At 46.6% G+C, this 12,905-nt stretch overlaps 1 protein-coding gene across 13 annotated transcripts in view; it reads right to left on the bottom strand.

Moving 5' to 3' along the window:
- Window positions 1-5,874, bottom strand: part of LOC144821482 (uncharacterized) — a 494,538-nt gene extending 488,664 nt beyond the window's left edge. For 11 of the 13 annotated variants that reach the window (XR_013608364.1, XR_013608363.1, XR_013608360.1 and 8 more), the window contains exon 1: window positions 5,793-5,874. Coding sequence is in view for 2 of the 13 variants with exons in the window: in XM_078678594.1 (XP_078534720.1) it covers window positions 5,793-5,804 (12 nt within the window). In the remaining 11 variants the exon portion in view is untranslated. Of the gene's footprint in view, window positions 1-5,783 lie in introns of all 13 variants that reach the window. The other 2 variants (XR_013608357.1, XM_078678597.1) reach the window with 1 other exon arrangement.
- Window positions 5,875-12,905: the final 7,031 nt, after the last annotated feature.

Genomic DNA, 12,905 nt, shown 5'->3' with positions numbered 1-12,905 from the left:
TGTTATGCTTTTTCATATTAAGAAGAAACGGAAAGTCAGGAAGGTGTACTCGTCAGTCAAGGAGCCATAACTCCATATCTTAATTTCAATAAGCTTCCTTAAATGTTCAGTTCAGAGTGCGCCAACTGTACATAACAAAATCCAGGATGCCTAAACATCCTACAAGAATAAAGCCCGTTTTAGTTTATGCTATGAATCAGGGTGGACGGGCCCATGCATCTGGGTGTGCCGTGTTCATCACTGTGCACTGCCCTTGAACCCGATGGTGCAGTGCCTTTGATCTACTGTGACGCTGGAATTGAAGTACACGAGTGTGACTGTGCAGTGCCGCTGCAGCCGAGCGCGCAGTGCTAGTATGAAGTGCTCCAGGACATGAACAGTCTATGCCACTGAGTGTGCAGCGTTCTCGAGTATACAGTATCCCTCGGGCGCAGTGTCCCATTAACCGAGTAGCGTGCCCCTACATGTACTGCTAGCTCCGTACAGTGCTCCCCAGTACTCGCTGGAAAACTCCCGCACGGCTACCAGTACAAGATCGTCATACTACATTGCTGGCAGCTTCTCAAACTGCCTTTGGTTGTGCATAAAACCAACCCTGTAGGCTGATAGGGGGAACTCAAAACCTATTCATTTTTTGGCCTCTCTACTGAGTGGTGATTGTGATCTTCATTGGCTTTATGGTATTACTGTTCTGTCTACTGCTCTTCCTCTATCCTATTACATTATGCGTTTCACTCCATCGCTCCTGTTTGCCCTTGCTGTCATCGCCCACTCTATAGCATTATCCTCGCTTCCATCTCCTGCACACTCGTTTACAGTCATTCCGTTTCACTCTCTTTCGCACTTTCCTCTCACTTACATTCTGTTTCCCACTCCTGAGTTTCTCCCCTTTCTTTGCTTCTTTTTATCTGACTTCCTCTGTCTCCTCCTCCTTCAGCCATCTGTTCCTCTCGCAGTAGTGGCTCCTCTTCCAGATACTTCTCGTGCCTGGCTCCTGCAGTCACTCGGATCGCAGAGCAGCCTGTGTCTCCGATTAACAGCCAGGCAGCGGCTTGCTTTTTAGGCAATAGGACGTGGCATCCTATGACTTGTAGTATTGCGGTTCAAGTTGTAAGTGTGGGCTGTAAACCAGAGCATGCACAGCCTTGTTGAATAACATGCCAGTCCTGTCTGAAGGGCTCATGGTGATATGGGGGTACTTCGTAACTGGGCAGATCTGATGTGAGTGAGCAACACGGGTCATGGGACAGACACATGTGCCTCTATGTCACCTACCTAGTGCAGAAGGAGCTGTAGAACCGAGAAGGGAAGTGTGCATTGATTACTGAGCGTCAATCACAGCTCTCGAAGGACCCTTGTTGAGGTGCAGCTTCACATAAAAAGGAACACTTCTCAACTTCACGTTCTTCCAATGTAGATTAACACAAACTTTGAGTTTGACCTGTGTGCCACTATCAAGAGACTGGCACACTGAAGCCTGCCTAATGCTGTTTCTAACGACCCTGGCGGTGAGTTGCTTAGGGGCCCAAATGAAGGCAGATACTTAGTATTAAACGAAAGCCAAAACTATTATCATTGTAAATGTATGCTTTTGAAATACCAGTGTATGAGGTTTATTTATCCTTTTTTCAGTCATACCTAAACATTTGGTCCACAATTCTTCTCTATTTTGCTCTTTCTCATTTTCTTGTTACATTAGGTGGTTTTCACATAGAGCCCATGTGCAAGTTACTTAGCGCCCTGGTGCTTTTCCTTGAAGACATACGTGTCCTTGCTCACAGAGTCGTCGGACCATGCGCAATATATGATGAGGGGCTGTGAAGGATGATGAGTTTCATCTGCGGTTTACATGGCATTGGCCCTTTCCCTCACTCTCTCCTGCTCTCATTTCTCCCACCACCTCTCACCCACCTTTCCATGACATTATGTTGTTCACTCTGCCTCTCCTGCCTCTTGTCCACTCCTCTCTTTCTATACCATGACCCCTTCCCCCAGCTCACTTCCTGCTCATCACTTTACTCGTGCATTCAATTTGCTCTTTCCCTTTTTTCCACAGTTTTTCTACTTCTCACAACCTTTTCGCTCGTACTCTTTTTCCCTCTCTTGTATTGTCATCTCAGTCTCGTGTCTCTCGCCTGTGCACCTTCTCTTCATCTTCCTCTCCTACTTCCGATACTTCCTCTGCCTGGCCCCTGCCTCTCATCACTCCTACCGGCCCGTGCCTCCATTTACCAGTCAGTGCCGAGGCCAGAATAGCTTACATGTGGCCCCAAATCATTTATGACAACTTCAGCAGTCCCTTGCTTTTCAGTCAACATCACAGTGCATCCTGGGATGTGTAGTTTCGCTTTCAAATTGAAGAATTCTATGAGTTTTGAGCACCTGCTTACAAAATGAGCGCATTAACATGCCAGTGTTGCCTGAAGGTGCCACTGGTGACATGAGGCCACTTGTTGGCTGTTGTCCTGAGCTAAGGTGAATGGCAACACATGACACTGGCACAGCCCCCTGCACATCACACACACACACACACACACACAGTCAAATCATGAGAAAAGCTTGCACTGCTGAATCAGAGTGTGGTGAGCTGAAAGCATTCCACCATTTATGCGTGTAATGTGCTGCAGCAGGTGCCGTTATTAAACTCTTCCATAGAACACAACAACTCCAGGGTCTCTTCACCAGACTCTAAACTGTCCATGATAGTGCCATGCATGACCAAAACAGCCTCTGTTGACTTCCATTTCAATACTGAAAACTCGCACATGACACTCAGAAACTTTCAAAAACAAAGCGCTTATTTACCATTACCTTTTTTCCTTCTGTATTTGAGCTATTCTTTTCTTCTATGCTCCTTCCGTATATCTTTCATCCCTCCACTTTTCCCTTACGGTCCCTAATGCCCTTCTGTCACTTCCCTTCCGTCACTTCCCTTCCTTACTTTCTTCCTCATTTTCAATATTCACACGTTTTTTTACAATGATATGAAAATGCTTATTAATGTCACAGTTATGCGCATTTGTTGAAAAACAGTCCTGTGCAACGAGTCCCACAGTTTGTAAATAGCTCTCTGCTGCATGTTTATGTGGCAAATATGTGAAAGGCTCGGCTCGTGCACAGACTCTTAAGAGTCAGAGCCGACCCGGCTCGGCTCTGCTCTCCCCGTTTTTTTGTTGCCTCACTGACCGGGCATGCTCCACTTGTGCCAAACAGCCGCCTGAGTTTCACGCTGCCTCTCCACGCAGAAGACAGACAGCGCCAGAATCTCTTTTGGAACTCCTAGAAACCAGTAAACCAGGGCCAACCCATGTCACGATTATCCATCACTTACAGAACTTCCACAAAAGACAAATTTGAAAGCACTTGTCAAACAACCTTCGCTGCCTTAGGTTGGTAATGCGGTGTGATCAAGCAAGTCATCACTCTCGTCTTTAGAACGAGTCTAATGGCCACAAGAAAACGCTGGAGTCCACAGCGCATGTGTGAGATCCGAGCGCCAAGTGGCACATCTACATTTGTGTTTGGTCAAATTCTTCTCTCCTAAAATCTCTACAAAGAAAACGGAGAAACGAATGTTATTCATGCAAAATGCACAAGGCCAATATCTTGCCTGAAAACCTAAAGCAAGGGCATACCTTTCATACAAAATAAAGAGATACCAGCAGCTACACAAGGGGCCCTCAGTGCGGAAGCTCAACTGCACAGGTTGCATCAGGGGGAACTCTCTTCCTACATAGGGGGCACAGACAGGTGCTGCGCGCACATACACCACAAAGCACCGTCGTCTGAACCTGCGCCCCCTGCGACGATAACACACAGCTCTGCAATTTCTAGCAAATAGACGTAATAAATCACTATCACACTGTTTAATTTCCGACAACCTGAATGACAGGATGTTGTATGTTAAAAAGATGAGGTTTTGTAATAAGCTCAGAATCTGAACACCCTTCAAATCCCACTTGATTAACACCACCAAAACCCGGGGTGTAGCGTGGGCTCTTAGGGTACATTCAATGTGTTTCGATTCTTCACAGTGCAAGTGCAAAAAAATACAGATTTCTAATTTTGCTAACATAACAGCTTGGAGAACAGATACGTTTGAATTGGTTAATTAATAGAGCTAGTTCGTCGGTCGTGACTAATCAACTCAATGTGTGCCATGAATGAATGAAGGAAAAACACAGGTAGACAGTATGAACGTGGGAAAAACACAGTCACTCTACAGTTTTACCGCGGCCAGCTGAACTTCCCTGTGGAGAAGATACCAGAAAGCTCGCTGGAATATTAAAAGCAGGGTCCCCCCAGGAACGGCGGCATCTGGCACTGAAAGCTTCACTTTCAAGCACGCTAAAAAAAACGCACCGAGACAAAGAAACACGTTCAACGCCCCTACTTCCTCAAAGTGTTAATCAAAGATGTAAACAGCACAGACAACTACTAACACGTTGTTATAATCAACTGACTGGCAGGAGACTGTTACCGTTTCCTGTGTAACAAGCCACAGTTAGTACAGACCGCAGAGCGACAAGACCACGTTATGCGCTTCCTGTGCCATGATCTTATGCTGCTTGGTAGTCTCGTCTTACACAGGCACTATCTTACTATCGGCGGCTGGTGAGCCACTATGACGTTGGCACTGCAGTGATAAACGCCCAGAGCTGTTTACGGTAAAAGCAAAGTTTTCAGTAGCTCTCCAGCTAAGATGAACAAACCCAGGCAGGCAGTGTCTGACTGCGGAGAGAGGGGAGCTGCCTTGCCCTGGGTGTGGAAGTGGCTGGCTTCACAAGTCACATCAACTTTACAAATAACATACCGGACTTAGAAGTTCGAACAACTACCTCAGGGGAAGCCCAGCAAACCAGTAAATGTAATAAGATCAATTGACAAGAGCAAGGGGATCCCAAATGTCATATTGTGCTTCCTGTCAGTGTCACGCGCAGGGCAGCTGCACCCCCGCTTACGTTATCTGCTTGTAATGTAAACTACAGTTCTGTGGAGGACAATTAAGCTGCTGAATGTATTTTTCTTTTCAAAACTACTATGGAGAGGGTGGTTGTGTTGGAGAGAGGGGTGCTGTCGCCAGTACGTCAGACTTGGCTTTAATTGCACTCCACAGTTTTATGAGGTAAACATTGAGGGGGAGCCAGGCATTTGGCCGAAAGCTGCAGGGACTTCACCAACTATTAAAACGATCAGGGATTTACTCCTCATAGACGGATAAAAAGTCAGTTTAGTTGTGAAGGAAGTTTAGTACAGGCACCGCAACTGCATTTTAGATCTCTTGCATGTTTTAAAGCATATCGTAATACCACGTGCATTCAAACAAACACTCTACAGCAGGTTTAATTCAGGACCGGCAATCCGCCCCTTTAAGGGCAAAATAATTCACAAACAAGACTTTAGTGCGGTCTCTTGTGTGAACACCATGCACAAATCAGATTGATGTAAAATGAATGAAGCACAAAACAAATTCGGGTCTCGGCAAACAACAGGTACAACTCTGCACAGCACGCTACCGCTTTTAACACTCCCGATCTAGTCCACGGGTCCGGCCAGGGTGATGGGCATGATTACAGGAGGAAGGGCCGAGGAGGAGAAACGGAGTGTAGGCAGCAAGTTTAGCCAGGGCCTGCCTGAGGCCTACGCTAAGCCTAGGCCTCACTCAGGCAGGCCCTGGGCACTGGCGGCTACACGCGGCGACACACTGATAAACAATCACCGCCCTCCCCACGTGATGAGTGATTCAGTGAATGAAGACAGTGAGACTGACTGAGAGTACTAACTTTACTTACGTGACGGTCCATCAACGACGAACAGAGAGTGAGTCAAGTGAAGTAACGGTCTGCTGCCTGGCCTGCACCGGGGAAACGTCACGGCGCGCACGTCATTGCATGGCCAATCACTGAATGGCTTCATATGCTGAAGTCACAGTGATTGGCCATGACTGGTAAGAGTGCTGAGCCTGCCCAGTCCAGCCAATCCTGGCGCTACATAAGCGCCAGGATTGGCTAGGGGGTCACACACACTACTCGCCCTGGCGCCTTCTCAACGACGGGGTTCCAGCCAGCGACACACCCCCTGGCCCCTTCGGTCCTCTCACTCAACTTGGCTGCTGACGCGCATGCGCGAGCAAGTTTCCGCCCGACATTATGATGCGCAGCAGAGTCACTGACACTGATGGTAATTGTAACCCAGCCCCACCCCCTGCGCACTCTCTCTGCAGCCGCAGCCGGTGTAACCCAGCCCCACCCCCTGCGCACTCTCTCTGCAGCCGCAGCCGGTGCGTCCAACAGGCTTAGTGGGGCTATGCCCCTACGCCCCAATGGACGCACCGCTGCTGCGTAACGTCAAGGGGCCTAGGAGCCACCTTCAAAGTTCACAACAAAAGGGCAACATTTTTGAGCAGCAATTATCTAGTTGATGAAGGTAGGCAGTAGTCTGGGTGGCGGCTGGAGTGGTAGTCATCCGTGCTACAGCTTAGGTCTAGTTGAGTCAAGGTATGTTAGTCCGGGGTGGCTGCTGAACTGGTAGTTAGCCACGCTAGTGATTAGGTTTAGGTGAGTCAAGGTACGTTCGCACGGGGTGGCTTCTGGAATGGAAGTCAGTAATGCTCGGCCTTAGAAATACCTGTGAGAACCCTTGACAATGATTTTAAAGAGTACTTTCACAGCGAGTGATGAGAGGTACATTCCTCCTTAGGCAGCCCATAGGTAAGTACACCTTTACCTGTGCGACAGTCTTAGCGTGACACATATGCTATGTTATGTTAAAAGGATTTATAAAGCGCATGGCTGCCCCAGCAACAGGGTTTCCCAGCGCTGCACCATTAACACACGATACCACACAACAATAGATCAGCAAAATATGGCAGAGTACTGTAAAAACGCCATATAATCTAAACTGCAAATAAACAAGTTTTGAGCTGTTTCTGGAAGCTAAGATGGTTCTGAGTTTTCCTTAAAAGTAGGAGCATGGTGTTCCATAGGGCCGGGGCCTGGAAATCGCGTCCTCTTGATCATATTCTTTTGAACTGTGGAGTAAGGGCTAGATATAAATCATCCGAGCGGAAGGATCTAGTGGGTATGTAATGTTGTACAAGCCCAGAGAGAATAGGGGCACCTAGTGCATACATTATCTTGTTAGCCATGCTCAAGGCTTTAAACTGTATGCGCTTCTGAAAGGGCAAACAATGAAGTTTATGTAGGAGCCCGGGGGTGGAAAACAAGTTGGGGAGAGAAAAGAGTAATCTGACAGCAGCATTTTCAAACAAACTGTAGTCGCATGACAACCGATCTCTTGCCGGTAAATTAAAGAATGTTACAATAATCCAGCCGTGACAAGATTAGGGATTTATTGATATTATTTATTTAAAGGGTTTTATATAGTGCTGACTGGACCCAAGAGTATCAGAGAGCTTTAAAACATTTGGAAATAACAGGGTTATAGTAGATATTTAGCACATTTAAATATTGAAGCAATGCAATTTATAAAAAATTGAGGAAGGGTACAATAGCTAGGGGAGCCTAAAAAAGAAAACGATTGGAGCAGGAGGAGCTGGAGGAGAGCAGAAAAAAATTAAGTGAGGGGGGGCAAGTAAGAAAGTGAAGAACGATAATGGGGAGAAGAAAATAAGGAGAGAGCAGGTGGTGGGGGGTGGGTGAAATTCTGAAAAAATACAAAAACAGGGTGGGGGGTGAATGGGAGAGGGAGGAAAAAAATGGGTAGGGAAACCGATAAAGACAATGAAATGAAATGAAATGAAAAGAATCTTATAACGCGCAACTAAGCCAGAAGGCATCAAGGCGCCCAACAGCAAACCATAAAAAGAGAAACAGTAACTACGGGTACGCCCTTGCAAACAACCATGTTTTCAATGCTTTCCGAAAAAGCAAAACAGAAGACTGAGATTTAATTTCACAAGGAAGAGTATTCCATAGCTTAGGGGCAACTGAAGAGAAGGCCCTACCGCCCCATTTATTCCTACGGAAGCGAGGTACAACTAGCAGGTTCTTAGAAGAGGAACGTAAGTCTCTGCCCGATATATAGGGTAGCAGCAGTTTCTTAACACCCCCTGCCCCCTTGCCAGAGAGTGCACTATAGGTCAGGCAGAGCGTTTTAAAAATAATCCTCGATTCAATAGGAAGCCAGTGTAAGGCCTTCCTAGCTGCCGTTGCCGACGCTAGTCTGGGAGCGTCCAGAACAAATTTCGCTGCTGCATTTTGGGCAGTCTGTAGACGCTGTATCAAGTTCTTATTCATGCCGGTGTATAGGGCTTTACAATAATCAAGTCGCGAAGCGACAAGTGCTACCACCACTTGCTTCCGCGCTTGAGGAGACAGGTAATGTTTTATTTTTCGGAGTATTTTAATAATACCCCAGCAGGTAGCAACAGTTCTGTTAACCTGCAGCGTCATGGAGAGGGCGGGATCAATCAATACTCCCAGGTTCCGTGCCGACTCCGTAGGAGTAGGACAGTTCCCCGACCAGGCGGCCACCATTCAGGCGACCAGATGTTGTTGTTAGGGCCAAACACCAAGATCTCAGTCTTCTCACCGTTCAACTTTAGTGAATTGTAAATCATCCACTTGGACACTGCTTCCATGCAGTTCCTAAAGTTGAACGGTGAAGAGTTATCCAGGTGGGAGAGAGACACCAAGATCTGTGTGTCGTCAGCATACGAAACTACCTCCATCCCAAAAGATCTAACCAACCTGGCAAGCGGGGTCACGTAGATGTTAAACAGGGTCGGACTTAATGCCGACCCCTGTGGGACCCCACATTGCACAGGTAGGGATGGAGATAGGAACTCTCCCAGCTTAACCCTCTGTTCCCTCTGATCCAAGAAGGAGGCCAGCAGACTCAGAGCCGCCCCTTCCACCCCTATCTCCCTCAGGCGAGATGTTAAAACCGAAGGGTATAGGGTGTCAAAGGCGGCTGTCAGGTCTAAGAGGACCAGGATGGTGGTATGACCGTGGTCCACCTCCGTACGGATGTTATTCAGAACAACCGTAAGGGCTGACTCAGTGCTGTGATGCCTCCTGAAGCCATGTTGAGATTGATCTAGAAGACCCGAGGAGTCCAGAAAAGACGCCAGATGTTGATTTAGATGAGCGGAAGCTGGGTGCAAAGAAATGGGGCGATAATTCTTGAGCACCTCAGGATCTAGTGTAGGCTTCTTAAGGAGGGGCTTGACCACCGCATTCTTCCATTGAGATGGAAAAATGCCCTCTCTCATAGCCCTATTCATGATTTCCAGCAAGAGGGGCAGTAAGCAGTATCTGCACTCCTTCAGGACTTTAAGGGGGCATGGGTCCAGTGGGGACCCCGACCTTATCTTATTTAAGAGCAGGTCGAGCTCCTGATAAGATAGAGGCGGAAACTCGGACAAGGTCATAGAGGTGGTAGATAGCACCTCCTTCAAGAGCGGAGAAGAGGGGACAGGCGGAGGAGGGGAGACTGATCTTTGTAGTTCAAGATTGGAATAGATGTCTGCGATCTTCGAGTGGAAGAATCCTGCGATTTTATCACAGAATTCCTGAGTGCTTACTACAAGGTCCGGCAACTGTAGCGTACAAAGCGAGTCCACTATTTTAAAAGATCCCTGGGAGAGGAAAGAGCCATTGTCAGGTTAGCAAAGTACTCTTGCTTCACTCTGATGATCTCAATCTTGTACTCCTTGAGGAGCTTCTTATGTTTATCCCTCTCCTTTATATTCCAGCTCATCCGCCAAACCCTTTCTTGCTTCCTGCACCCCTGTCTCATGAGCCTTAGGGTCTCTGAAAACCAGGGTGCCGAGGGTATCTTTCTCGCAGAGTAGCAAGAAGAAATAGGAGCGAGCACATCTACTGCTGCAATGATGGCTTTGGACAGGTCCGAAGCAGCTATACTGACATCCTCAGAATGATCAGCATTATAGTTTTGCATCAGTGGAGCCAGCGTGGCGCTCGTGATTTTCCTAAGGTTCCTCCTGGATGTAGGTTGACTGGGGACACCAGTCTTTGCGGGCATCAGGGCGATCCGAAGCACCAAAGGGACAGCAAAGTGATCGGACCAGGCCAATGGGATGGGATCGCCTATTTTGAGCCTATCATCATTAGAAAAAACCACGTCCAACGTATGGCCTGCCTGATGAGTAGGCTGTTTGACCAGTTGCACAAGATCACATGCAGATAGTGAGTCCAAAAGAGCCAAGGAATCTTTAGAATCAAGGTTATCCAAATGAGAGTTTAGGTCACCCAAAACAGTCAAATTGGCCGATCCGAAATAGGGCTCTAGAATGTTAAGAAGAGACTGACTAAAATCTGTCCTGGGTCCAGGAGGTCTGTACACCAGGATGCCCACAAAAGGGGCAGCATCTGGCAATTTTATATGAAAATGGAGGGCTTGAAAAAGGTCAGAGGGCCTGGAAAGTTGAGTGGTGTGACATGTATGGGAGGTCTTGTAAAGGATTCCAAGACCACCTCCTCTACGCCCCACTCTATCCAATCTAGATAGAGAATACCCTTCCGGCACAGCCTCTACCAAGTCAGGACCAGAGGACTCAGTGGCCCAGGTTTCAGTAAGGAACACCCACCATACAATGTAAGGTGGAAGAGATTGGTAGTCAGTGAGCTATAACTTAGGGACCCCAGTATTTTTTAAGAAGGAGCAGCTTAAGTTCTTTTTTGAAGCAAGTATAGGAAGAGTTGCAACGTAAATCTTTGGGAAGGGCATTCCAGATAGATGGTGCATTTCCAGAGAAAGAGCGAGACTGCGTTGATCTCTTTTTTAACAGAGGAGGAACAAGTACATGTGCGTTAGTGCTCCTCATATTTCTAGTGCAGCACGCTTTGTGTAGTTTGTTGGAGAGGTAAGAGGTAAGAGGGGGTCTTTTGGTGGAGGGCTTTGTGAGTGATGCAAGCGGTCTTATAGGTAGCTCTGCCTTCTATCGGAAGCCATTTAAGGTTTTTGGGGACGGGGGAAGATGTGCTCAAAGCGTTTGCAGTCAGTAATTAGCCTGGCAGCGAGGTTGAGAACAGATTTGATAGGGGCTAGGTGGACTTTAGGAGTTCCAACAAGATTCGCATTACCGTAATCAATTTTGGACAGGACCAATGATTGTACAACTGATTTAAAGTCATCCGCACGAATAAAGGGTTTGATTTTTTTAAGATGATGTAGTGTAAAGAGAGCGCCTTTGGCAGAGTTTTTTTAATGGGGAGTAAGACTGAGGCTATGGTCAACGCTGATGCCAAGGGACGTTACCGAGTTAGTGATGGAGAGAGAACAATTAAGAGCTTTAATGTCTGAGATCCAGTTTTGGATAGGGAGCATGTGGTTTTTAGGGGAAAAAAGAATGATTTCAGTTTTTTTGGGGTTTAATTTCAGGTGGTTACAATGGAACCACGATTGAATCTTAGTCAACGTGTCATTAAGATGCAAGATGTCATTATGCGATTTGATCCTGTAGTAAAGTTGAAGCTCATCAGCATATGGGTGGTAACTGATTCCTGCTTGTTTAAGAATGAGAGTGTGGGGTTCCATAAAGAGGTTGAATAGAGTAGGAGAGAGAATGGAGCCCTGGGGGATACCCAAATTAACAGGTTGGGGTTTAGAGAGGCAGTTAGAGATTTTAATTTGTTGGGTTCTATGTTGGAAATATGATGTGAACCATTTGAGGACGGCACCATCCAAGCCAAAACTATTTTTTAGGATATTGAGTAAAGCAATGTGGTTAACGGTATCAAAGGCAGCTGAGAGGTCAAGAAGAATGAGGAGGGAAGATTCACCCGTATCTAGGGAGCAATGGATGTCATCGATGATGTTGAGCATTGCAGTTTCAGTGCTACAACCCTTTCTAAAGCCTGATTGTAGGACGTCCAGGAGATTGAATGAGTCGATATGTTTGTCCAATTGAAGCAGGTCACATTTCTCCAGGGCATTTGAAAGGAAGGGAAGGTTGGAGATAGGAGGTTGTTTAAGTCATTAGGGTTGGCAGAGACGTTTTTGATGGTGGGGGTAACTTGGCCTAACTGGAGAGATGCAGGGACACTACCATTAGCAAAAGAGGAATTGATAATAGTAGTCCAATAAGGAGCTATGATGTGTTTTAGTTCTTGTACCAGGTAGGATTGAAGGGGATCTTTTGTATGTGAGGATGGTTTAAGCATGGCGATGATGTTAAGGACATCATGTTCAGAAACTGGACTAAAGTTGTTCCAGAGAGCCTTGTTTTTAAGTTGGGGGACGGAGTGGGAGGTTTCAAACGAGGTAGCAGCTGGGGGGGTTGGGCGGGATCAGGAGTAATAATGGGAGAGGATGGAGATAAGGAGAGGGGATGAGTGAGGGGATGGTGGTTAACTGGAGGGGGGTAAAGATGAAGGTTCGATCGATCTTTGAAATATTTTCGGAAAAAAAGCTAGCAATATCTTTGCATCTTTCGACCGTAGCTAGTAGTTGAGGGGGGGGGGGGTGAGAAAGTTTGGGTTTTGATGATGTTAAATAATCCCCTGGGTCGGTTTCTTGCCCGGTTTAATTGTAAACGGAAGAAAGTGGCTTTTTCATTAAAGATATGTTTTTGTAGCCCTCGCAGTTCTAAGGAGAATAAGATTCGAGGCGGAAGGCTGTTGTCTCCAAGTGCGTTCAGTCTGTCTGAGAGCACGTCTCTCATTATTAAGGTCAGTATTAAACCAGGATCTGGAGGGTTTATTTTTTTGAAGTTTTAGTTTAGCTGGGGCTATTAAATCAAGGACATCACTGATAGAATTGTTATAGTGTTTGGTAAGATCTGTGGGACTTTGAGAAAGGGGAGTAAGCTGTAGACAATCTTTTATTTTTGTCTCAAGCTCGCCAGAAGCGACAGAGTGAAGATTTCTAATTAATTTCTTTTGTCTGATTAAATTGGAAGGAAGGGTGGGCACCGAGTT

Source organism: Lissotriton helveticus, chromosome 2_2 (genome assembly GCF_964261635.1).
Source record: "Lissotriton helveticus chromosome 2_2, aLisHel1.1, whole genome shotgun sequence".
NCBI classification, from domain to species: domain Eukaryota; kingdom Metazoa; phylum Chordata; class Amphibia; order Caudata; family Salamandridae; genus Lissotriton; species Lissotriton helveticus.
This window is presented reverse-complemented; position numbering and strand designations above follow the sequence as displayed.